Below are 26,061 nucleotides of genomic sequence, written 5' to 3' on the forward strand. Positions count from 1 at the left end.
TTTGAACCCTGATAGCAGTAATTATGGGCTTGGAGCAGAGTTATTTCAAGAAAGAGTAGAGAATGGGGTTCAGATACATTGTACCATAGCATTTGCAAGCAGAATGTTGCTCAAGCATGAGAAAAAATTATACAGTCACAGAGAAGGAACTTTTGGCAATTCATTGGGCTTTTACAAAATTTAGAATTTACCTCATTGGACATAAAACCATAGTATTTTTGGATCACAAAGCTTTGAGTTACTTACAAGAGTGCAAATTATACCACAGTAGATTGACCAGATGGGCAATATTTCTGCAACAGTTTGACTTTGAAATCAAGCACATAAAAGGTTCTGAGAATGTAGTAGCTGATTCACTTTCAAGGGACAAAAGTGAGCTTTTTGAACAAGAGGAGTAAAAGCAATTTAAAATTAGATACTTGAAAGGGGTGGGAAATGAGAAAACAATTAGAGTTATGTGTAACAAAATTAGGGAAAATCAAAATTTAGATCAAAGTTGGAAATTAATCAAAGAATGTTTAGGCAATAAGGAGTATGAGAAACTTGATAAATTTTACAAATTACATAAGCGGATATTATTTCGGAGAGCAGATGTAGATTCTGATAATTGGAAACTTTGTTGGCCAGAGGCAGATGCTGAAAAGCTTATCATTTACATACATGAAAATTTTGGTCATTGTGTGATACAGAAGTGCATTCAAAAGATACAAGAAAATGTTTATTTTTTCAATATTGGAAAGAAGGTAAGAAAAGAATTGGCAACCTGTGACAAATGTCAGAGAGTTAAAGTGAGCAATCAAAGACGTGGAGGAGAGATGCAAAACATTATTCTGGAAAAACGATTAGATCTTATCGCTATGGACTTATATGGAATGTTACCAAAGAGTAAAGGAGGTCACTGTTACATATTTGTTATGGTAGATGTATTTTCAAAATTAATTAAACTATATCCAGTGAAAAAAGCTACTAGCTATTAAATTATAATAAAAATTGAGAGAGATTATTTCGCACAGATGGGTAAACCAAAACCTGTATTATCAGATAATGGTTCACTGTTCACCTCTAAAATTTGGAAAAAGTTTATTCAAATTTTGAAAATATTATGAATAGCTAACAACATAGTTCCACACGATTTTCACCGTATCAGATTATGTTTAATATCAGACCTGCAAATCGTATATCAGAACTTATTGAATTTCCTAAATGTACACCTTTAACTATGCAAGAGAGAGAGGATCATCAGTCTACTTAATGGTTTGATGCGGCCCACCACGAATTCCTTTCCTGTGCTAACCTCTTCATCTCAGAGTAGCACTTGCAACCTACGTCCTCAATTATTTGCTTGACATATTCCAATCTCTGTCTTCCTCTACAGTTTTTGCCCTCTACAGCTCCCTCTAGTACCATGGAAGTCATTCCCTCATGTCTTAGCAGATGTCCTACCATCCTGTCCCTTCTCCTTATCAGTGTTTTCCACCGATTCCTTTCCTCTCCGATTCTGTGTAGAACCTCGTCATTCTTTACCTTATCAGTCCACCTAATTTTCAACATTCATCTATAGCACCACATCTCAAATCCTTCGATTCTCTTCTGTTCTGGTTTTCCCACAGTCCACGTTTCATTACCATACAATGCTGTACTCCAGACGTACCTCCTCAGAAATTTCTTCCTCAAATTAAGGCCGGTATTTGATATTAGTAGACTTCTCTTGGCCAGAAATGCCTTTTTTGCCATAGCGAGTCTGCTTTTGATGTCCTCCTTGCTCCGTCCGCCATTGGTTATTTTACTGCCTAGGTAGCAGAATTCCTTAACTTCAATGACTTCGTGACCATCAATCCTGATGTTAAGTTTCTCGCTGTTCTCATTTCTACTACTTCTCATTACCTTCGTCTTTCTCCAATTTACTCTCAAACCATACTGTGTACTCATTAGACTGTTCATTCCGTTCAGCAGATAATTTAATTCTTCTTCACTTTCACTCAGGATAGCAATGTCATCAGAGAATCGTATCATTGATGTCCTTTCACCTTGTATTTTAATTCCATTCCTGAACCTTTCTTTTATTTCCACCATTGCTTCCTAGATGTACAGATTGAAGAGTAGGGGCGAAAGGCTACAGCCTTGTCTTACACCCTTCTTAATACGAGCACTTCGTTCTTGATCGTCCACACTTATTATTCTCTCTTGGTCGTTGTACATATTGTATATGACCCGTCTCTCCCTATAGCTTACCCCTACTTTTTTCGGAATCTCGAACAGCTTGCACCATTTTATACTGTCGAACGCTTTTTCCAGGTCGACAAATCTTATGAAAGTGTCTTCATTTTTCTTTAGCCTTGCTTCCATTACTAGCCGTAACATCAGAATTGCCTCTCTCGTCCCTTTACTTTTCCTAAAGCCAAACTGATCGTCACCTACTGCATTCTCAATTTTCTTTTCCATTCTTCTGTATATTATTCTTGTAAGCAGCTTCGATGCATGAGCTGTTAAGCTGATTGTGCGATAATTCTCGCACTTGTCAGCTCTTGCCGTCTTCGGAATTGTGTGGATGATGCTTTTCCGAAAGTCAGATGGTATGTCGCCAGGCTCATATATTCTACACACCAACGCGAATAGTCGTTTTGTTGCCACTTCCCCCAATGATTTTAGAAATTCTGATGGAATGTTATCTATCCCTTCTGCCTTATTTGACCGTAAGTCCTCCAAAGCTCTTTTAAATTCTGATTCTAATACTGGATCCCCTATCTCTTCTAAATCGACTCCTGTTTCTTCTTCTATCACATCAGACAAATCTTCACCCTCATATAGGCTTTCAATGTATTCTTTCCACCTATCTGCTCTCTCCTCTGCATTTAACAGTGGAATTCCCATTGCACTCTTAATGTTACCACCGTTGCTTTTAATGTCACCAAAGGTTGTTTTGACTTTCCTGTATGCTGAGTCTGTCCTTCCGACAATCATATCTTTTTCGATGTCTTCACATTTTTTCTGCAGCCATTTCGTCTTAGCTTCCCTGCACTTCCTATTTATTTCATTCCTCAGCGACTTGAATTTCTGTATTCCTGATTTTCCCGGAAGATGTTTGTACTTCCACCTTTCATCAATCAACTGAAGTATTTCTTCTGTTACCCATAGTTTCTCCGCAGCTACCTTCTTTGTACCTATGTTTTCCTTCCCAACTTCTGTGATGGCCCTTTTTAGAGATGTCCATTCCTCTTCAACTGTACTGCCTACTGCACTATTCCTTATTGCTGTATCTATAGCGTTAAGAGAACTTCAAACGTATCTCGTCATTCCTTAGTACTTCCGTATCCCACTTCTTTGCGTATTGATTCTTCCTGACTAATGTCTTTAACTTCAGCCTAGTCTTCATCACTACTATATTGTGATCTGAGTCTATATCTGCTCCTGGGTACGCCTTACAATCCAGTATCTGATTTCGGAATCTCTGTCTGACCATGATGTAATCTAATTGAAATCTTCCTGTATCTCCCGGCCTTTTCCAAGTATACCTCCTCCTCTTGTGATTCTTGAACAGGGTATTCGCTATTACTAGCTGAAACTTGTTACAGAACTCAATTAGTCTTTCTCCTCTTTCATTCCTTGTCCCAAGCCCATATTCTCCTGTAACCTTTTCTTCTACTCCTTCCCCTACAACTGTATTCCAGTCGCCCATGACTATTAGATTTTCGTCCCCCTTTACATACTGCATTACCATTTCAATATCCTCATACACTTTCTCTATCTGTTCATCTTCAGCTTGCGACGTCGGCATGTATACCTGAACTACCATTGTTGGTGTTGGTCTGCTGTCAATTCTGATTAGAACAACCCTGTCACTGAACTGTTCACAGTAACACACCCTCTGCCCTACCTTCCTATTCATAACGAATCCTACACCTGTTATACCATTTTCTGCTGCTGTTGATAATGGTATAACAGGTGTAGGATTCATTATGAATAGGAAGGTAGGGCAGAGGGTGTGTTACTGTGAACAGTAGTGAGAAGATATTGTCAGGGTAACTATGAGGAAACAAGGAGAAAAGAGGAATAAAAGACATAACAACAGGGTAAAATTAACCACTTTCGAAATTGGGGATCTTGTTCTGGTAAAATCTCAAATCAAAAATGTTAACTTCAGAAATAAAAAAATTCTTTGATATCTATTTTGGGCCTTTTGAAGTCATTGAAAATCCACACCCTAACACTTATCGTTTGGTATACCCTAAGTCAAAGAAATTATTTGGTCTCAGGAATGTTGTCTCTTTGAAACTATATAAACACAAATCATAATTTCAAAATTTAAATAACCTATTTTCATCTAAAACAAAAGCCCTCCACTGGGATATGCTTGTTAGAACAAAACTACCTGTACAACCAAGTTTGTATATTTGCATGTATAAATTAATAATTTGAAGTCAAATGTTAATTGAAACTGATGAAAAAACACTGTTGTAACAAAGAATGACAGAAAGATTTATTACTACTTTTTTTACAAAAAAAAGTCTCCATAGTGAGCATTTATGAATTTTTTATAATTTTTGGAAGCTAAGTCTTCCCTGTGGGTGAAGGCATGCATGTGAGGACATGCATGCAATGATATAAGTTTCAAAACCAATTTTAGATAAAGCCTCATGATATATGAGCAATTTATTAATCTTTATACTGATGTTGTGGGGAGCAAAGGTTCTCTTCACAAGAATGTGACTTGTAGTAATATTGTAGTAGAGAGGCAAGTGCACATAAATAATTGTAAAAAAATTTAGATAATGCTGATGTATCTTTAGCTTTACTTAAAGAAAATCATATATACAAAAAAAATTCAAAAATTCAAATAAAAAGAAAATCATAAGTAAAAAAATTATACAAAATAAAAAAATGAGTAAAAAAATATATAAAATTCAAAAAGAAAATCAGAACTACACAATATATGCACAGCATCATTTTTTATTGTACATAATATAAGCAAAATGAAATTAACATTAATATGAGGAACAAAAACTTTAAATATGAGAACCAGTTGGTACAAAGTGTGACCAAAGAAGTGGTTGTAGATATCTTATTCTAGCAGATGAGTTTTACCTTACTATTATTTTCAATCTGTATGCTGTATTTTAGAATATGTTAAATAATTTCTTTACTTGAATTATTCATGTATGAGATTGATGGGGAAGGATCACTGCAACAACAGCCAGTAACAAGTCCACAGATTCAAAGAATCCAAATTTGGAAGAGGTTATCAGACTTCATCATTTACGTACTAATTTTGTAACACAGATCCATTACCGAGTGTGGTCGGCATTTTGTTGTATATGTTCATAACAACAAAAGCCCTGGGGAGGAGTTGTAATGGATCTGGGAGATGTGTTATTTTCTATCGGATTTGTTGATACAAAACCTAATGAGGGAGGTTGTAAATGTTTTCTTATATTTTTGTCAGAATATTTTTTGTGAATTGTAATTTGCCTTATTTTATGCCAATTTGTTTATACACTCCTGGAAATTGAAATAAGAACACCGTGAATTAATTGTCCCAGGAAGGGGAAACTTTATTGACACATTCCTGGGGTCAGATACATCACATGATCACACTGACAGAACCACAGGCACATAGACACAGGCAACAGAGCATGCACAATGTCGGCACTAGTACAGTGTATATCCACCTTTCGCAGCAATGCAGGCTGCTATTCTCCCATGGAGACGATCGTAGAGATGCTGGATGTAGTCCTGTGGAACGGCTTGCCACGCCATTTCCACCTGGCGCCTCAGTTGGACCAGCGTTCGTGCTGGACGTGCAGACCGCGTGAGACGACGCTTCATCCAGTCCCAAACATGCTCAATGGGGGACAGATCCGGAGATCTTGCTGGCCAGGGTAGTTGACTTACACCTTCTAGAGCACGTTGGGTGGCACAGGATACATGCGGACGTGCATTGTCCTGTTGGAACAGCAAGTTCCCTTGCCGGTCTAGGAATGGTAGAATGATGGGTTCGATGACGGTTTGGATGTACCGTGCACTATTCAGTGTCCCCTCGACGATCACCAGTGGTGTACGGCCAGTGTAGGAGATCGCTCCCCACACCATGATGCCGGGTGTTGGCCCTGTGTGCCTCGGTCGTATGCAGTCCTGATTGTGGCGCTCACCTGCACGGCGCCAAACACGCATACGACCATCATTGGCACCAAGGCAGAAGCGACTCTCATCGCTGAAGACGACACGTCTCCATTCGTCCCTCCATTCACGCCTGTCGCGACACCACTGGAGGCGGGCTGCACGATGTTGGGGCGTGAGCGGAAGATGGCCTAACGGTGTGCGGGACCGTAGCCCAGCTTCATGGAGACGGTTGCGAATGGTCCTCGCTGATACCCCAGGAGCAACAGTGTCCCTAATTTGCTGGGAAGTGGCGGTGCGGTCCCCTACGGCACTGCGTAGGATCCTACGGTCTTGGCGTGCATCCGTGCGTCGCTGCGGTCCGGTCCCAGGTCGACGGGCACGTGCACCTTCCGCCGACACTGGCGACAACATCGATGTACTGTGGAGACCTCACGCCCCACGTGTTGAGCAATTCGGCGGTACGTCCACCCGGCCTCCCGCATGCCCACTATACGCCCTCGCTCAAAGTCCGTCAACTGCACATACGGTTCACGTCCACGCTGTCGCGGCATGCTACCAGTGTTAAAAGACTGCGATGGAGCTCCGTATGCCACGGCAAACTGGCTGACACTGACGGCGGCGGTGCACAAATGCTGCGCAGCTAGCGCCATTCGACGGCCAACACCGCGGTTCCTGGTGTGTCCGCTGTGCCGTGCGTGTGATCATTGCTTGTGCAGCCCTCTCGCAGTGTCCGGAGCAAGTATGGTGGGTCTGACACACCGGTGTCAATGTGTTCTTTCTTCCATTTCCAGGAGTGTATGTTCAGGAGTGACAGCATATTGATTTATATTAGTAGATGTGACGAAGAATATCATAGAGACTTGTTACAAGTGGAAGCTTGTGTGTTGTGTGAAATGTCTTTGACGCTGGAGTCGTCTTTGACCGTAGTCAGTCAGCAGTGAACTCTCAGTGTGTGACGGTGGAACAATGTGCAGGTCCCCGTTATAATAATTTGCAAGTGACCAGCAAAAAATGAGTTATTCTACTACTTTTTTTATATAAACATCAAGAAGGAAGCACATTCGGAGAAATGGTATTTGAAGCACCAAAAATGAGGCAAATGCATTGAACCAGGACATTTCAGCAGCCAACGAAACAGCATTATGGAATCATACTTCCACTAGACGACTGAAGCCAACACTAAAAAGTCAAATATCATCTTATAAACATTTTCACAGAAAAGTGAGTACTGTCACGAAATATGCTAAATTCAAGTATATAAAAATAGTGAGCATATTTCAGTGCCCTTCAGTTGGCAAATCCAACTCTAGATGAAGTCCTTCCTATCCATCGCTCAGTCTTTTGAAATTTCTCGCGCCGCTGGAGCACAAATAGAGGCATGGGGCAACGTCGGGGAAATACAACCTCTGTGCGATGTTGACGAAGCGTGTGGTGTGTCCCCGCCGGCCGACGTGGCCACAGTACGCTCCCAAGTACAGCCTCGGCCTAACCGTAAACAAACCTCTAAGAAACTGCAGCAAAACCCACGGCAACTTCCTTCATGTCTGCGGTGTTTTACGAAACATTCATGAGAAGATTGTCCACAATGTTGGGTCGTGTGTCACAAATGCAAAAAAAAAAAAAATGGTCATCTGTCATCCGTTTGCAAATCTGACCGCATACATGATGTTCATGAACATGACGCTGATTCTGATTCTGTATTGTCTGTCAATTGCACTTCTTCCCTTTCAGGGAAGTTATTCCTCACTGTCCAAATACTTGGTCGAGATGTTCGCATGCAGGTGGATACTGGTTCTGCTGCCACTATCATCAATTCTCAGACGTATCTTCAGTTGGGTTCTCCAATCATGGCACCTGTCACTAGGCAATTACGGACTAACAATAAACAGAAGATTTCTCTCTTGGGACAATTTGATGCTGAGGTATCATACAAATCTGTCGTTCACACTGTTCCCATATTTGTGGTTGACCGTAGTAACGTGGAGAATCTTTTTGGTTTCAATGCCTTTCGTGTTTTTGGGTTCTCCATAGATGACTCTGTCAATATCGTCTCTGATGCTATTCCTTATGCTCAATTGGATTCCTTGTCGATGACATTTTTGACCCTTTTTTCTCCTGGGTTAGGCTGTGCAAACAACTTTGAAGCTCATATCACACTCAAACCCACTGCTCGGCTTAAGTTTTTTCGAGCTCGGCCAATTCCTGTGGCCCTTCGTGATCAGGTAAAACGGGAGCTGGATCGTCTCACTGCTTCAGGGGTCTTGCTTCCTGTCACTTCCAGTGAGTGGTCCTCTCCTGTCATTGTCGTTGCTAAGCCAAATGGTGATATTCGTCTCTGCGGCGATTTCAAAGCCACTGTAAATGCTCAATGCCTTATCGACACTTACCCTATGCCTCGACCTGAAGAATAGTTCTCTAAACTTGCTGGAGGCCAGTATTTTTCTAAACTTGATCTGTCAGAAGCTTATCATCAACTTCCTCTCGACGCTGCTTCCCGGCAGTTTCTGGTCCTTAACACGCCTTTCGGCCTCTATCAATACCAATGATTGCCTTTTGGGGTTGCCAGCGCCCCTGCTCTCTTTCAGCAATTCTTGGAACTGCCCCTGGGTGTATAAATTACATGGACGACATTGCTGTCACTGGCTCCACCACTGACGAACATCTTCAAAGTCTCTGCACACTTTTTCATGTCTTACAGACTGCCGGTCTTAAGTGTAATATTCAGAAATCACAATTTTTTCAGGCATCTATCACGTACTTGGGGTTTCAACCCTCTCGGGATGGTATTCGTCCGCTTCCACAAACTGTCGCTGTGATCGATGCCCTTCCTCACCCTACATCTGTTAAGGAACTGCAGGCCTCCTTGGGGAAAATAGCATACTATCACAAGTTTCTACCGTCTGCTGCTTTGGTGGCTCAGCCATTGCATCACCTGTTGCTTAAAAACGTGCCTTTTCACTGGTCAGCGTCACGCGATGCGGCTTTCCAGAAGTTGAGAACTATGCTGAAACAGACCCCGTGCCTGGCTACTTATCGACCTGGCCAACATCTTGTTCTTGCCACAGACGCCTCGCAATACGGGGTCGATGCAGTCCTTGCGCACCGTTTCTCTGACGGTTCTGAACAACCCATTGCTTATGCCTCCAAAACGCTCACGGATGCCCAACAAAAGTATTCTCAAATTGAAAAAGAAGCTTTGGCCATTATTTATGCTCTTCATAAGTTTGGTGTTTTTCTCTATGGATCCTAATTTCACCTTGTTACGAATCACAAACCTCTTGTTTCCTTGTTTCATCCATCAACGTCACTTCCCAACTAGGCTGCACACCGCCTCCAGCGTTGGGCTCTTTACTTGTCTCGTTTCAATTATGAGGTTCATTTCCGGCCGATGGCTCAACACGCGAATGCTGATGCACTGTCTCGCCTTCCCATGGGTCCTGATCTGGCATTCGATAGAGGCGAACTTTTGTGTTTCCACCTGGATGTTGCCGAGCAGCGGGTTGTGGTTTGGTTCCCCATCACTGTGGACCATCTGGCGGCTGCTACGGGTTCTGACCCAACCCTCTCCCGGGTTTTACGCTGTATTCAGAAGGGTTGGCCAGATCGTCCGTCCGCTAAGACTTCTGATCCGTTGCGGAACTACTACGCTTTGCGTTACGCCTCACGGTTAGGGATGGTGTTATCTTCCTTTCCACCGAAAATGCTTCGCTGCATGTTGTGGTACCTGCGTCTTTGCGTGCTTCGGTCTTGCGCCTCCTTCACCAAGGGCACTGGGGTGTCTCTCGCACAAAATCTCAGGCGCGCTGTCATGTGTACTGGCCCGGCATCAACTCTGAAATCGCACACATGGTCACTGCCTGTGGCCCTTGTGCGTCACAGGCCGCCGCCCCGAAGTCATCTTTGTCACCGTGGCCTTCGCCTGAGAAGCCCTGGGAACATATTCATGCTGACTTCGTGGGACCTTTTTTAGGTACTTATTGGCTTCTCGTTATTGACGCCTACTCTAAGTTTCCTTTCATTGTCCGTTGCACATCGCCTACCGCCGCGGCAACCACCAATGCTCTAGCTCACATTTTCTCTTTGGAAGGCCTTCCCTCTACTCTTGTTACTGATAATGGTCCGGAATTTGCCTCTTCCAATTTTGCGGATTTTTGTGCCCGTCACGGCGTCATGCATGTCACGGCCCCTCCGTTCCATCCACAGTCAAACGGTGAGGCTGAACGACTGGTCCGCACATTTAAGGCTCAGATGAGGAAACTCTTGACTTCTTCTACTGATGATTCACTTCTCCAATTTCTGGCTTCTTACCGTTTCACCCTCATGGGCAACCACAGCCCGGCTGAGCTCTTACATGCCTGACAGCCCTGCACGCTACTTCATCTTCTGCGGTCTTCCACCTCACGGCCGCGGGTGCCTTCGCTTGGCCGGTTCACCGCCGACGACCTTGTATGAGTACGGGGATATGGCAGGCGGCCAAAATGGATTCCTGTCCGCATCTTACAACACTGCTGCCGACGCCTGTATGAAATCCAGATGGACACGGGTGTTGCAGTGTGTCCTTCGGACCGGCTTCGGCCTCGTGTGCCAGCAACGCCTGTTCTGGATGCCGCTACACCATATTCGGGTCTACCTGACGCTCGGGATACTGGAATCTCTCATTACTCACAACGCAGTCCTCTCACCATCATATTGGTGCCAGCACAAGAACTGACGCCACCAGGAGATGTGCCCATGCAGGAACCAGATGACCATCATTTGTCGGAGCAACTCTACTCACCTCCTCCTCCTACGGACGCGGACACATCGCCCATGTCTCCTGTTATAACAACCGGACTTGCCGCAACGGGCAGATTGGTGCAGGGGCCCCAGCAGATTCGACCCCCGCGTCTCCTGTCATCTCGACCCGTTATCTTCAGGGACACTTCCGTCCGTACGGGATACCTCCTCCTCGAGACTTTATGGCCAGCCAAACAACACCTATGGATGTTAGCAATCTACAGGCCACCTATATCAAGACCTGTGCAAAAAATTCAAAGGGGGGAAAAGTGTTGTGACTCGCCGATCTTTCAAAGTGCCGCCACACAGTTACGTGCATCCTCTACATGCGGCGCTGTCTGCCAGCCATGCAACAGCAGCGCCACCTAAGCGGCCAGCCAGCCAGCGGCCACTAGACTTGGACTCAGTTATGATTTGACTGTTAAAGTGTATACACGTCTTACTCTGTTTACTTGATCTGTGACTTTCATGTATTGCATCTTCCTTGAAATAAATTTGTTCAACTTGAAGTTATTACAATTTTATTGTTTACAGTTAACTACATATATGAATTTCTTCCCTCCACTATTCCACTTCAATAAAATGTATATCCTAATTTAAATTTTATTTGGTGTTTGTTTATCACCTTCCATTAAATGCCAGTTAATCCATCTTGCTACTCTACTAATTCAACTGCAATTCCTAAGTTTCTGAAAATTATTGTCCGTAAATATCTAGCCTTATAAGCATTTGGGTTTCTAAGATCTTCATTATTGTTTATTCGCATTTATTATTCTCATGGTTGTAATTTAATGGTACAAACAAATAACAGTATAATTTTGGACTGTGTACTTATAGTCTATGATTCTGCATGAAATTTGTACACCTTGAAAGTCAATGAACATGACTTAACTGTTGTAGGAACATGAGGCAACAGAAGTTCATTAAACAGCATACAACGTTAATTTCCTCAAACCATTTAGCATTTTACAAGGTATTTATTTTATGAAATACATAAACATCCATTACCTGTAGCATTAATTGTTAATGATTGTGCTGCTGTATCTTGCTGAGTAGAGTCAGATGAAGAAAATAGTGATAACTGAGTATTTCCAGTAAATGTACTTCCTAATGATAAATCTTTCCCAGGGTCAATATGACAGAAATTCTGATGAGATTCCTGCAAATTCAGAATAATTATTTTCTTTACACACATGTTCAAGTACACCAACCACACAAAAATTCAAAACTTAAGATAAAAAGCCACTTTTAAACACAACATAACATTTTCTGCAATAACATGTCTTGTGTATCACATGTCTCCAAGTAACACACATATGGCACTTTCAGCCTCATCTTTCTTCTAAAAATTGGGTAATATTTTGTTTACAGCTACTAATTTACAATGACCTATATGCTTCCTGTTATCAAAATAACATATAACATATTTGTGGCTCACATTTGCATGTTGGAAAAAAAGTCAACATAAGGCAGTTTTTCTGAGTTTTCTATCAGAATGCAGGATATCTGTCGAAAGCATCACATCTAAATGAAGTTTTTACCTTTCACTATTGGTGGCTTGCAACAAGAAAGCATGCATTTATGTTACGTCAATATGCAGTGCTGTAAACATCTGGAGTGTCATATTCAATATTCAATCAGGTTATCACTGGTCTGTTTCCAAATCTCACACAGAGTGCGTAAATACAGTGGTGATAAAAAAGAAACTGAAATTTAACACCTTTACTGCTTATTGTACAAAAATTTTAAGCACTGTTGCCCTCAAAATAGTCCCCTCTGCTAGCAATACACTACCCCCATCATTGTTCTTCTTTTGGAAAGCCTCTTGGAAAGCATTTTCTGGGGTGGTTGGCAGATCTATTGTCCATTGTCCTAAATCTCTTCTATGGCTCAGAATGTTCTGGTTCAGAAACTATGTTCTCTCAATGTGGTTTTAATTTTGCGAAAGAGGAAAAAGTCTACTCTGGCTCAGTCTGGAGAATACGATGGGGCTCAATGGGAATGTTTTTGCTAGACAGCTGTGGACAAGGTGTGATGTGTGAGCCAGAGAATTGACATGATGCAACATCCAAATCTGGTTTTCCCTAAATTCAGCCTCTTCCTGCACACAGCGGAAAATCATTCTGTTTGGTTTGTTACAGACTAACATCCTGCCCTGCTGACCTAACTCGTAAAACTGTGTGTGACTCATACCAGCTCTTTCACTATCACTTCAACACAAATCCAACAGGCAGCTTGTGCACAACCTCACTTCATCGCCTGTATCTCACTTTCTAACAGAGCGAACTGCAGCAAATGGCAGTTTGCTGTCTAAACCTCCTGCTATGTGTGCTCTATAGCCGCAGCCTCCTCCCTCTGTTGGTTGGCACTCTGTGTTCGATGTTTCTTCCTTTCTGGACACGCCTTGTATAAAACTGAGAGCGATACGATTCACAGAAAAGAGTACAGATTAGCAGCCAGTCTTATTCAACTTTTTTCATATAGGAGCTTCATCGGAAAACTTTGTTTCCCAACTAGTCGAACAGTACACTACGAAAATCTGGGCAGGAACCTTAGAGGGAAAATATATGTATTAATGCAAAAGTTGCCTTCTCGACAGATACAAAACATCTCTATGTTCATATTCCCCAAGCCACATTATGGTTTGTCACAGATATTACATCATTTACCAATATCATTTCCCAACTCTCCTGTTCCACTTGTGAATAGTACATGAAAAGAATAACAGCCACTAACCGGATTTTCTTGGTATACTCATTTTGTGATATACACGATGGAGGAAGTAATATGTTGCTTTAATCTTTTTGGAGTGCATACTCTTGGAATTTAAATCTTCACTGTCATGTAAATGCCCCTTTTTCAGTGTCTACTACTAAAATTGTTTGATCATGTTGATGATGCTCTTACAGTGGACAAAGGAACATGTTGAAAAAGTGATTCTAAAATTCTTTTCTTAACAATATCTGACAAGAATGTGACACCAAACAGCAAGGTCAAACAAATAATGGTTTTGCAATAAACATGGTTTTCAATGTGACGCAAGCAGCATACTAATGTTCCTCTTCACCATAATCAGTTTCCGCTTTTTGCGTGTTGATGCTCTATCAAAGATGCAGTCCAAGACTTGTTTCAACGTATTTTTGTATTATGAAACAATAAGCTGCAGCACAAACCTTAACAGATGCCTTGCTGTCAACTGCGATAATCAGGAACAGCTTTCCACAAGAATTTTATCAAAGCACCCCAGCTGTTGCACATGTTACTTTTCCTTGCAGATTACTATGTACCCAATATTTCTTCCAAAAATACAGTCCTTAACTATAGCTGGAATAGCACATGGGAAACAAGAATGCAAAATACGAAAAAAAAAATCTTTAAAATGAATGAGACGGAGCTTTATACTAGTATAATATGAAGATGCATTTGGGAAATTTATCTTTAACTCTTAATTAAGTTTCACAGTACTTCACACATCAAATCTTCCATTTACACTGCTGGCCACCGTAAATGCAACACCAAGAAAGACAAGAGGTAGCACAACAAAATTTATTTTGTAGATAACATGTTGACCAAGTGTCAAATGATTACGTTTACAGACGTCTGTGACATGTGGTTCCTGCCAGACTCAGTAGCCAGAGTAGCCGCCATTGTTGGAGATCACCGCTGCCACACGTCTCGGCATTGAGTCAAAGAGACGTTGGATGTGTTCCTGGGGTACAGCAGCCCAAGCAGCTTCCACACGTTGCCAAAGATCATCTGGTGTGGCAGCTGGGGATTTAATCTGGGTCACTCGTTGAGCAACCATGGACCACATGTTTTCTATCGGCGAAAGATCCAGAGAGCGAGCCGACCAGGGAAGCAATTCAATCTGGTTATTGTCGAAGAACCTTTGGACAATGCGTGCCACGTGTGGTCACGCATTATCCTGTCGAAATATGGCTGTGGCCGAGCCCTGAAGGTAAGGAAGGATAACTGGCTCCAGCACCTCGGATATGTAGCGCCGGCTATTTAAACTACCGGCAATGCGTACTAGAGGCGTGCGAGAGTAATATCCAATACCGCCCCATACCATAATACCCGGTGCAAGACCAGTGTGGCGGTGCATAATGCAGCTGTCCAGCATCCTCTCTCCACGGTGTCTCCACACTCGAATCCGACCATCGTGGTGCTGCAGACAGAAGCGTGCCTCGTCAGTAAAGACAACGTCATTCCATTCTGCCGTCCACATCCGTCTGTCATCACACCATTGGCGATGGAGACGTCTGTGGTTCTGCGTCAATGGTAGATGAAGCAATGGACGTCTTGCGGACAGACCACTCTGCTGTAAACGGCGTCGAATGGTACGCGCAGACACTGGATGATGCGTTACAGACGCAATGTGCTGTGCTATGGTTCGGGATGTCACTGAGCGATCCGTCAGTGCCATGCGCACAATTTGCCTATCAGCACGTGCAGTGGTGCACCGAGGTGAATGCGATCGACCACGTCGGTCCATCGTACCCTCCTGCATCCAACGGTCACATATCCGCATTACAGTTGTTTGGTTTCGTCCAACACGACTAGCGATTTCTCTGTATGATAATCCACAATCTCGGTAAGCCACTATCCTTCCTCTGTCGAACTCGGATACTTGATCAAAAGATGTTCGCTGTTGTCTACGAGGCATAACTGATCGTCTTGTGAAACAACCACAAGGTAAACACACGTGCCGAACGTACACTCGTCGAAATCGCCAAGCCTTAAATGGCGCTATGAGGTGGTGCCACAGGCGCGCGTGATGTGCGTCTGCGCTGAAATTCTAATCAGTTGCATATCTCATCGCTGCAAACTCATGGTGTAAATTTCACTTGATTCAGATGCTTCCTTCAGGGTGTTGCATTTACGGTGGCCAGCAGTGTATTTTCCAATTTTATGATGTTTAAATTAAATGCATTGGTGGCCAGTCCCTCAATCAATATAATTTTCATAAAGCTGAAATACCTGGTTATGTTGATGTTCTGGTAACCCTTGAGTCACATATGATTCAGCCTGTAAGCGAGCGTGTGCAGGAGGAGGAAGAGACAAAGCTTGAGTCTGGTTTACACCATTCCCCTCTAGAGACAGTATGCCTAAATCAAAATCCAACTGGTCTAGTCTGGGGAGCTCTATGCACGGAAATTCATTGTTAATATTCTGAAAATATAGAAAAGTGAAACAATTACAAATAAAGTTTCAACAAATGTAACAAAGCTACAACTGAAGGAGTCGGGGGAAGAAAGCATTAAAACTCGGTTTAAAAAAGATTTGTCTGATCTCATAACCTATTGCATTTTCAAATACAGTACAAGCTGATATCAAGTAGTTCCTGATGTACTGTGACAAAGCACTGTCTACTATATAAATTCCTGTCTTATCATGTTTAAGTATGTTGTTGTCTCTGTAACTAACCAAACATACAACATGTAATAGTCCAAAATACATTGTTGTGAATTAACACTTTTTTGTGCCGACCCATTCAATTTTTATTTGCACTTTCTGACAGTTCACATTAAAACACAATGTTATGAACTACCACAAGAGCTCCAGGAGAACCTCATTTGTAATCAGTTACAAATGAATAGAAATGAAATATTTTATTCTGTAATGTACTAATTTAAGGTGTGCGGATACTGGAACACACTGTAATGAAAGAGGCTGTGTTGTGTCATGGGGAGTGCCTGAAACAGTGGGTTTCATAGTGTGCGATACACGCTGAAACAGATGTGGGTGGTGTGCAGGGACACTTGGAGGATAGGGCCACTTAGTGCAGCTTTGTGAAGTGGTTGTGACAAAAATGTTAAACTGTGTCACAGACCAGTTAATGTATGTTCTTAGTCAAAGTGATGTACAGTTAGGATAAGTCACTGCCACTTTGATATGAATTTCGGGATGTTTTGAGGAGAAAGAACAAGTTCTGGGATCAGTGTTAACAGTGTATAAATTTTAGTAGCCTTTTTCATTCACTTTTGCAATTATAATTCAATTTGTAAAAATTCATTGTTTACCATAATGCAAATTAACTGTGTAAACCATTAATTTTGGAAAAGCTTAAGATTTATGTATCTTTGCAAGTCATGACAACATATTCCTATGGAAATCACCAACTAAAAATCTGTAACTAAACTTGTAATTAATGTTTCTGGAACATTGTTATAGAAATTCAGTGCAACGTCCACATATTACGAAAATGAGAAGATTCGTTTAAAATGTTAGAAGAACGATTCATTAATCTTTTGTAACATGATTTAAAGATTTTGGGTTGTAAATAATTATTCCGCATTTTAGCCTTCAAATGTTATAAAAAGTCATTTTGAGCTTTGAATTGTAATTTTGATGTTGTAGAAATATTATCAAGCTCAAAATTGTTTCATAAAATCGCATAATTAATTAAATTATGAAAAGATATTAGAGTGTGTTCTGGACTGAATAATAAGAACTTAATTGTTAACTGTATGTATGTTTCAACATTGCACTTGTAAAAGATCATTAATTTCGGAAATACGCATTATCATTGTACTACTTGTTTCAATTTCTACTAAAACTCCATAATGTCAGTTTTTGCTGGGTTAACTTATTGCAATTATAACACCAAACATGAAATAACATAACAATGTCAAAGAACATAATTGTTAAAAGATGTATAAATACACTTTGTCAAAAAGGCTTGAAAGCAGAAGTGCGGTTGGAGTACTAGCTGGTGTGTTCCAGTGCCTGTAAAGTTGTGACAAACAAACAAGTGTTGCTAACAGATTAATTGGTGTACGGTTGGTAGTGATCCAAGACTTTCTGCAGTGAAAACATACTGTGCTTCTGGATCTGGTTACACAGAACATGAAAAGAAAGATTGGAATGAGTTACAATTTAGAGGACATGTAGAATAGCAGCTAACAACTGGTGATTAGCTGAAACCAGATTTTATGTAATTACATGTTTTGTTCCTTTATAGGTAGTTTGAAGAAAAACTAAAATGTCAACAAGTAACACTGAAATGGCTCTTATTTCCAAGTTTTAAATTACATATTTTTACAGATTTTGAGGTATAATACATCTTTCACACTATACTACATAATTTTATGTCCTTTAGTATTACTGTAGAATAATCATACATTTTCAAAATTCACACACAGCTTCACTACATAGCAAGGAGAGAAAAAAATTTTTATGTTTAATATTTGTGTTTCTCGTTTTTACTTTTGCATTTCTCATGCTGTCAACAATCCCGTTACACTCAAAGCTAAATTACACAAGTTTGATGCAGACAATAATGACTTTCCTTTCTTACTTGTTCCCAAACACTTCACTTTGTGAAACAATCAATTGCACATAATTTGACCATAGCACCGGTTGAGTCTTCACTGTCATCAAAGGTAAAAACATGGATTTCTACTGACAGCGCTTTAACAACTGATGGTAAAACATTCCTGTGCCAAACCTTGAGAGAAACATATAGGATGCACAATGAAATCTCAAATTAGACAACATTTCGAAGGCAATCTACATGTTAGGAATAAGCAATGGATTTCTTCAAAGAAAAATAAATTCTACTTACACAGTTGCAGGGACAGCTTACACATTTAATAGTGAGTTTTAAAAAGAACTTAATCTTGCATTGGTTGCAGGGAACATACCCTGGAACAAACTTCAAATATTTCCAGAAATACTGCAACTGCAACATTCCTGAGGAGTCCACTCTAGGAAGTTCTCGATTCTGGCTATGTTGACACATTTGAAAAAATCACGGCCGACATTAGCACATCATCCATATGGATTTCTGCTATGTGAGATTGTATGTTGTAGGCCATTTATCACTTAATCTAATAGTGGCAAGTTGGACTCCGACACTGCATCTAAACTCTGTTTAAGTTACTGTAAACGTTTAGAGGCAGCAAATAGTTCAAGAATTGCTAGATTCATTAATGATGGACTTGTGGAACTATGGCCAGATGGTGTAACATAAGAGAGGTTCCCACTGATGTACACAGATGCAACTCCATACTTGCTGAAAGCAGGGAATCATTTAATGTAGTTTATCCAGACTTAGTGCATCTTACATGTATGGCTCATGATTGCAAAGAGTGGCAGAACAGTTAAACATCTATTCCCAGTAGTAAATAAACTGGTATCAGCTAAGAAAATGGTTTTCATGAAATGATTTTATCATGTACACTCATGCTCATAAATTAAGGATAATGCTGATACATGGTGAAACAATGTTCTGGTGGGCGGTTTGCGGGTTTAAATCACCTTTGGGTATGACCATGCAATGCAGTGCATTTGACCTGCAGTCGTCACACGGTGCCGCTGGCATCAGTTCACATACGCAGAGGTGTGTTGGTGCCATGTCAGAGTACGGTGCAGCGAGTACATGTGCAGACTTTTCAGACGTGCTAATGGTGACTGTGTGTTGAAAATGGCTCAAAGAACACATATTGATGACGTTATGAGGGGTAGAATACTAGGGCGACTGGAGGCTGGTCAAACACAGCAGGTCATAGCATGGGCCCTCCGTGTGCCATAAAGTGTGATCTCAAGATTATGGCAACGATTCCAGCAGACAGGAAACGTGTCCAGGCACTACAGTATGGGACGTCCACAGTGTACAACACCACAAAAAGACTAATATCTCACCATCAGTGCCCGCAGACGGCCACGGAGTACTGCAGGTAGCCTTGCTTGGGACCTTACCACAGCCACTGGAACAGTTGTCTCCACACACACAGTTTACAGACGACTGAACAGACATGGTTTATTTGCCTGGAGACCTGAAAGGTGCATTCAACTGACCCCTGGTCACAGGAGAGCCTGTAAAGCCTGGTGTCAAGAACACAGTACATGGTCACTGGAACAGTGGTCCCAGGTTATGTTCACGGACGAGTCCAGGTATAGTCTGAACAGTGATTCTCGCCAGGTTTTCATCTAGCGTGAACCAGGAACCAGATACCAACCCCTTAACGTCTTTGAAAGGAACCTGTATGGAGGTCGTACTCTGATGGTGTGGAGTGGGATTATGATTGGTGCACGTACACCCCTGCATGTCTTTGACAGAGGAACTGTAACAGGTCAAGTGTATTGGGACGTCATTTTGCACCAGTATGTCCGCCTTTTTAGGGGTGCAGTGGGTCTCACCTTCCTCCTGATGGATGATCAACACACGGTCCCACCAAGCTGCCATGATAGAAGAGTCCCTTGAAACAGAAGATCGCTATGCCTGAACCCCATTGAGCATGTCTGGGACGCTCTCGGTCGAAATATCGCTGCACGTCATCAAACCTATAGGATACTTCAGGAGCTCCGCCAGGCACTGGTGCAAGAATCGGAGGCTATACCCCAGCAGCTGCTTGACCACCTGATCCCAAGTATGCCAACCTGTTGTGCGGCCTGTGTACGTGTGCATGGTGATCATATTCCATATTGATGTCGGGGTATATGTGCAGGAAACAGTGGCATTTTGTAGCACATGTATTTCGGAATGGTTTTCTCAGCTTATCGCCAATACCGTGGACTTACAGATCTGTGTCATGTGTGTTCACTATGTGCCTATGCTATTAGTGCCAATTTTGTGTAGTGCCACGTGTGGCACCACATTCTGCAATTATCGTTAATTTATGAGCATGAGTGTACTATGCTACAAGCAGCAGCTACCTGATGTAGCTCTGCTTCTGCAACCACTGATAACAAGGTGGGCAACATGGATTGAAGTTGTGATGTTCTAAAATAAGCACTTTGGAGCTATGTAGTCAGTGATGGAGAACTTTTCTTCTGACCCTGCTGTGTCTGTGAGTAGATCCTTGTCAGCAGTCAACAGTTAAGTGCTCGGTTCAGTTTGAAACTGGAGACTTCTTGTATGCCTCTACAAGAGACTGTGGGAATAATGGAAGATGCAATTTGGAAGGTCAGTGTTGTACCAGGTGAAGTGGGTAGCATAGTTTCCCGTAAACTGCAACCTGAGCTGAATAAGAATCCCAGATACTTAAATCTTGTTATTTTGTCTTGCTTATTTTAATGGTAAAATTGTAGAACAACCTGACAATATTATTCCTTGCACAATCCCTCTGCATAAATATGCACTGCTGACTTTTGAAAAATTGAGTAAGCTTTCTCAATTTATAAAACCATATTCAAACAATGTACACTCCAGTTTGGAATATCAACAATGTAAGGAAGAGACAGATTGCTACTCACTGTTAAGTTACATGCTGAATCACGGACAGGTACTATGAAAAGACACTTACACATTAGCTTTTGGCCAAAGTCTTCTTCAGAACAGGGAACACAAATTCATTCACACAAGCTAGCACACCTCACACAACACAAGCTAGCACACCCAGCTCAGAATGGAATGCAATTATCACGTAGAACAGAAGCAGCATTCTGGAAACAGCAGGAAAGGGAAAGGGACAGCAGGGTACAGGTGGGGGAAGAGGAGAGTGCTGTCTGGTGCAGCATGCAGGGACTTGACTGCCAACAGGCGCAGCATCGTGAAGCTGTGGGGCAGGGAGGCGCAGCATCGTGAAGCTGTGGGGCAGGGAGGTGGATAGGGGGATGGGAGAAACAGGGAATGAGAAAGGATAGAAGTGGGGAAAGGGAAACATGGGCAGGTGCATTGGCAGAGGGCAGTGCACAAAGAGGGCAAGGGGTCGAGAATAAGTAGGGGTTGATAAGGCAGAGGAGGGTGGAAACTGTTGGGTGGAGGGTGTAGGGACATTAGGTTACTGTAGGTTGAGACTGGTATAATTCTGGGAGCTGAGAACAACTCCCATCTGTGCAGTTCAGAATAGCTGGTGGTGGAGAGGAGAATTCAGATGGCTCGGGTAATGAAACATCCACTGAAATCAAGCATGTTATGTTCAGATGCATGTTGTGCCACAGGGTGGTCTACTTTGCTCTTGCAGTTTATCAGTGGACAGCTGGTTGGTACCCATACAAATATAAAAACCTGTGCAATGAGTGCAGCAGAGCTGGTATATTACATGGTTGTTTTCACAGGTGGCCCAGCCTTGATGGGGTAGGGTAAACCAGTAACAGGACTGAAAAAGAAAAGCTGGGAGAGTGGAGTGGATTGGACAGGTCTTGAACCTGGGTCTTCCACAGGAATATGATCCCTGTGGCAAGGGGTTGGGATTCAGAGTAGCATAGGGATGGACTAGGTAGTTGTAGAGATTGGGTGGTCGATGGAAAAACACTTCAGGAGGGGTGGGAAGGATTTTGTGTAGAATGTCCCTCATTTCAGGGCATGATGGTAGATAATCAAAAGCCCTGATGAAGGATGTGGTTTAGTTGGGTCTGGGGTGGTACTGGGTGACATAGGGGCACTCCTTTATAACTGGTACTTGGGTGGTGGGAGGATTAGGGGTGCATCAGGAGGACAAGGGGAAGTGGATGGGAGAGGAAGTGTTGAGGCTGTGAAGGAATGAGGATGGTGTGTTTTGGCCCTGAGTCCAAATCATGAAGGTATCATCAATGAACCTGAACCACTTTAAGGGTTTGTGTTTAGGGAAGCTAGGAAGGTCTCCTTGTATGGCAGATTTGTTTGTATACCATCTGTTCAAAGGAGAAATAGTTGTAGTTAGGATAAAGTTAGTAAGATGTATGATGAATAAGGTAGTGGGTTTAGACTGTGAAGGATGTTGGGAAAGGTAGCACTCAACAGTGGTAAGACCACAGGCATGATGGCTGCTTGTGTATAGGGAAGTTGCGTCAACAGTAATGAGTGGGAATCCAAGATGTATAGGGATGGGCACAGAGGAGAGTCAGTGAATGAAATAGTTGGTATCTTTGATGTGGCAGGGTACATTAAGGGCAATTGCCTGGATGAGTTAGTCATGAGTTGGTCAATGAGGGCCAAGATTCTACCAGTGGAGGCACAACAACCAGCTACAATGGGGTGCCAAAGATTGTTGAGTTTGTGGAATTTGTGGAGCACATTGAAGGTGGATGTATCGGGTGCCATAGGGGTGAGGAGGGATACGGATTAATGGGAGAGGTTATGGCTTCAAGCAGGGGCTGAAGGTTACAGTATTTGCCTGATTATAAAACAACGTTTTTCCCAAATTTGTCATTAAAAAAAACTACAGGTTGTCTTATATTCACATATTTAACTACTGCTGCAGAGGTCAACATTTTTAGACTACTTAAGACTGAAATGCTAGATGTAATACCGACCTCGCTAGTATAAACACGATATTTGAATCACGCAGTACTAGTGCAAGAGGCATGCGAGAAACTTTGAACTAGCCACCACAACAATCAATTGCTCCCCTTAAAATCTGATAAATTTGTGAAACACATGAGGAAACAGCATTAAATTACATCATTATACAAACTACTGTTGTATTTGAACAGACTTGCAAATAAAAGTTTCAGTTTGCATGAAAGGCCAAAAAATGTCGTCCTTCAAAAACGTTGCTTGATTGTGAACACAACTCTATATTTTCTTTGATTATATGGTCCCCAGGGACTCACACCTAGTGAGTACGTGGCTGGCGACCACGGGGCCCAGAGCTGAGTCCTGGCATTGCTTCCATTTACCTATGCCAGGCTCCTCACTTCTGTCTTTCCTATCTGGCCATCCTCGGTCACCTCTTGTTTCTTTCCAACCCTGATGCTATTAGGTTTCGAGGGCTAGCAGTCTTTCATTTCCCAACCTATACTTCTCATCTGGGATGGTCAACGGCCTGGAAGACAGAAGAGGGTGATTAGTGACACCTCAACGGCAGAAAGGGCGGAGGAACCACCATTACTAACTAGTCCCCCATCGGGCGCCTCCCTGAGTGGTGGATAGAGGAATGTCTCTCAGATATGGGTGATACTGGTGAAATGAAAAAGCCAGGGTGGACCAAAACTCGTGAACTGTAGCGTCTGTCTCAGAATGAGCTGCTGCAAACAGCGTCTGACCCAGAATGGGCGGCTGAATTTCACACATTGTGGGGCTCGCTACCTCATTAGTCAAAATCCCGTTATCCTTCGGGATAACCCAAAATTTCCTTATCTTTATTTTTATTCTCTTTTCATGATGGAAACACAACCGCTTGGATTACACACCCCAGATGGTAATCAATCCACTCCCGTTCATGGGACAAGTAGACCTGTGGATTCTGGGGAGTCTGCAACATTATGTCATAAGAAACATGACTTTCTTGGCAACCATAAATATAAACTCTCTTCTTCAAGTTGGAAAATTGAAACAAACGCTAGACATACAAAGAGAAAAAAGTGTAATGATATCAGCTGTACAGGAGACCAGATTCACAGATGAATGTTGTTTTGAATCAGACGGCTTTAGAATATTCAAAGGTAAACCTGGCAAAAGAGTCACAAAAAATATACCACATCTGGGCACTTGCTTTATTGTCAACAAGAAAATGATCGATTCAGTCTTGGATTTCTCTTCAAGTTGTGGAAGAATGTCAAAATTCTCTTTCAAATCTATGAATAAGCTTATACGATAGCAAATTTCCATGCTCCCACAAATAAATCAAACAAAAAAGAATCAGAATCAGTTGACAAAATTTGGGAAAAACTAGAAGAAACAACTGACAAAGTTCCAAAACACCATTCCATAATTTTGATGGACAATTTTAATGCACAAATTGGTAGAGAAAAGAAGTATAAACAAATTGTTGGTGACTACCCTGCACATAAAAGAACAAATAAAAATGGTGAGCGACTAATTGATATTTGTAAGAATGATATGTGTAAGAACCGTGATCTTCTTTTAAAATCCACATCCTTCAAGCGTCTACCTCGAAAAGCCAAAACTTGGAAACACCCTAACACAATGTTTGGAGAATTCCAGCTAGGCCATGTAGCTATTTCTAAAAAATCCACTAGGGAAATTTTCAATGTTAAAGTTTTGAGGAATTCCAACATTAATTCTGATCATTACTTGTCTCTGGTAAAAATGAATATCATCCTAGATAGCAGAAAGAACCTTTCCAATATTTCAAGAAAAAAAAGACCTCCAAAATTTGATATAAGTAAACTGAAAGATGTCAACAACAAATTTACAGAAACTCTACACAGCAAACAAAATAAAACGGACTGAAACAGAATTAAAGAAGTCATGGTACAATCAGCCACTGAAACTATACTGGCCAATAAAAATATAAACACCCATGGTGGAACGAAGATTTTAATGAAGCAATTGAAAAGCGAAGACAGGCTTGGATAAAATGGAATAGCAAGAAAACCTCCGAAAATCATGAAAACTTCTTGAAGGTTAGGGAAGGTACGCCAAAAATATTGAGAACAACTAAGACACTCTTCAACAAAAACCAAATCGATGAAATAGAAGCAAATTTTAAGAGACATCACACTCGGGAATTTTATAAAGCCTTTAAATCACAACTATGAAAGTTTAAACCTCCTACGTTACATATAAGAGGACTCGATGGAAAACTAAATTTGAATGACAAATCATGTGCTGCAGCTTTTGGAAATTACTTTTCATCCCTACTGAATGCTGAAAATCCAAATGAAAAACTTGATATCTATGCTACTGTTCCTCCTGCAGATAGTCCCCCTCCCACATCAGATGAAATCATGAAAACTATACAAGGCTTGAAAAATAACAAATCTGGAGGTGAGGATCGTATCTTGGGTGAAATGTGGAAATACGCACATCATGATACAATAAAACATCTCCATGATATCATAGTGAAGATTTGGGAAACTGAAACTCTACCTCCAGACTGGACCATAGCAATTATTCACCCACTTTATAAAAAAGGCGATAAGATTGATCTGAATAATTACCAAGGAATCTCTTTGCTACCAACGACGTACCAAGATCTTTTCCAGACTGTTGTTAAACAGAGCTGAATCAGTCTTAAATCAACAATTGGGCAAATATCAAGCTGGTTTCAGGGCATAAAGATCCTGTGCAGAGCACATCCATAATCTGTTATATCATACACCAAATCAAGATCAAAAACGTTTGTTGTGACCTTTGTCAACTTTCAAAAAGTGTATGACTCAATTGATCGAGAAACAATAAAGAACACCCTTGTGAATTTGGTCTAGATAGGGAAACAATCAAGCTGATAAGCGCCACTTTAAATAACACAGTGTCAAAGGTCAAGTTCAGAAGCGAACTATCAGAACCATTTGAAATCTGTACACGGGTGAGACGAGGTGACCTGCTCTCTCCAT

At 41.7% G+C, this 26,061-nt stretch overlaps 1 protein-coding gene across 1 annotated transcript in view; it reads right to left on the bottom strand.

The window, feature by feature from the left end:
- Positions 1-26,061, bottom strand: part of LOC124713552 — a 265,066-nt gene that overhangs the window by 72,653 nt on the left and 166,352 nt on the right. Inside the window, exons 5-6 of the mRNA XM_047242955.1 lie at positions 15,874-16,065; positions 11,902-12,052 (exon numbers count right to left, since the gene is read on the bottom strand). Of these exons, the coding sequence (XP_047098911.1) occupies positions 11,902-12,052; positions 15,874-16,065 (343 nt within the window). The remainder of the gene's footprint in view (positions 1-11,901; positions 12,053-15,873; positions 16,066-26,061) is intronic.

Source organism: Schistocerca piceifrons, chromosome 1, assembly GCF_021461385.2.
Source record: "Schistocerca piceifrons isolate TAMUIC-IGC-003096 chromosome 1, iqSchPice1.1, whole genome shotgun sequence".
Lineage (NCBI taxonomy): Eukaryota > Metazoa > Arthropoda > Insecta > Orthoptera > Acrididae > Schistocerca > Schistocerca piceifrons.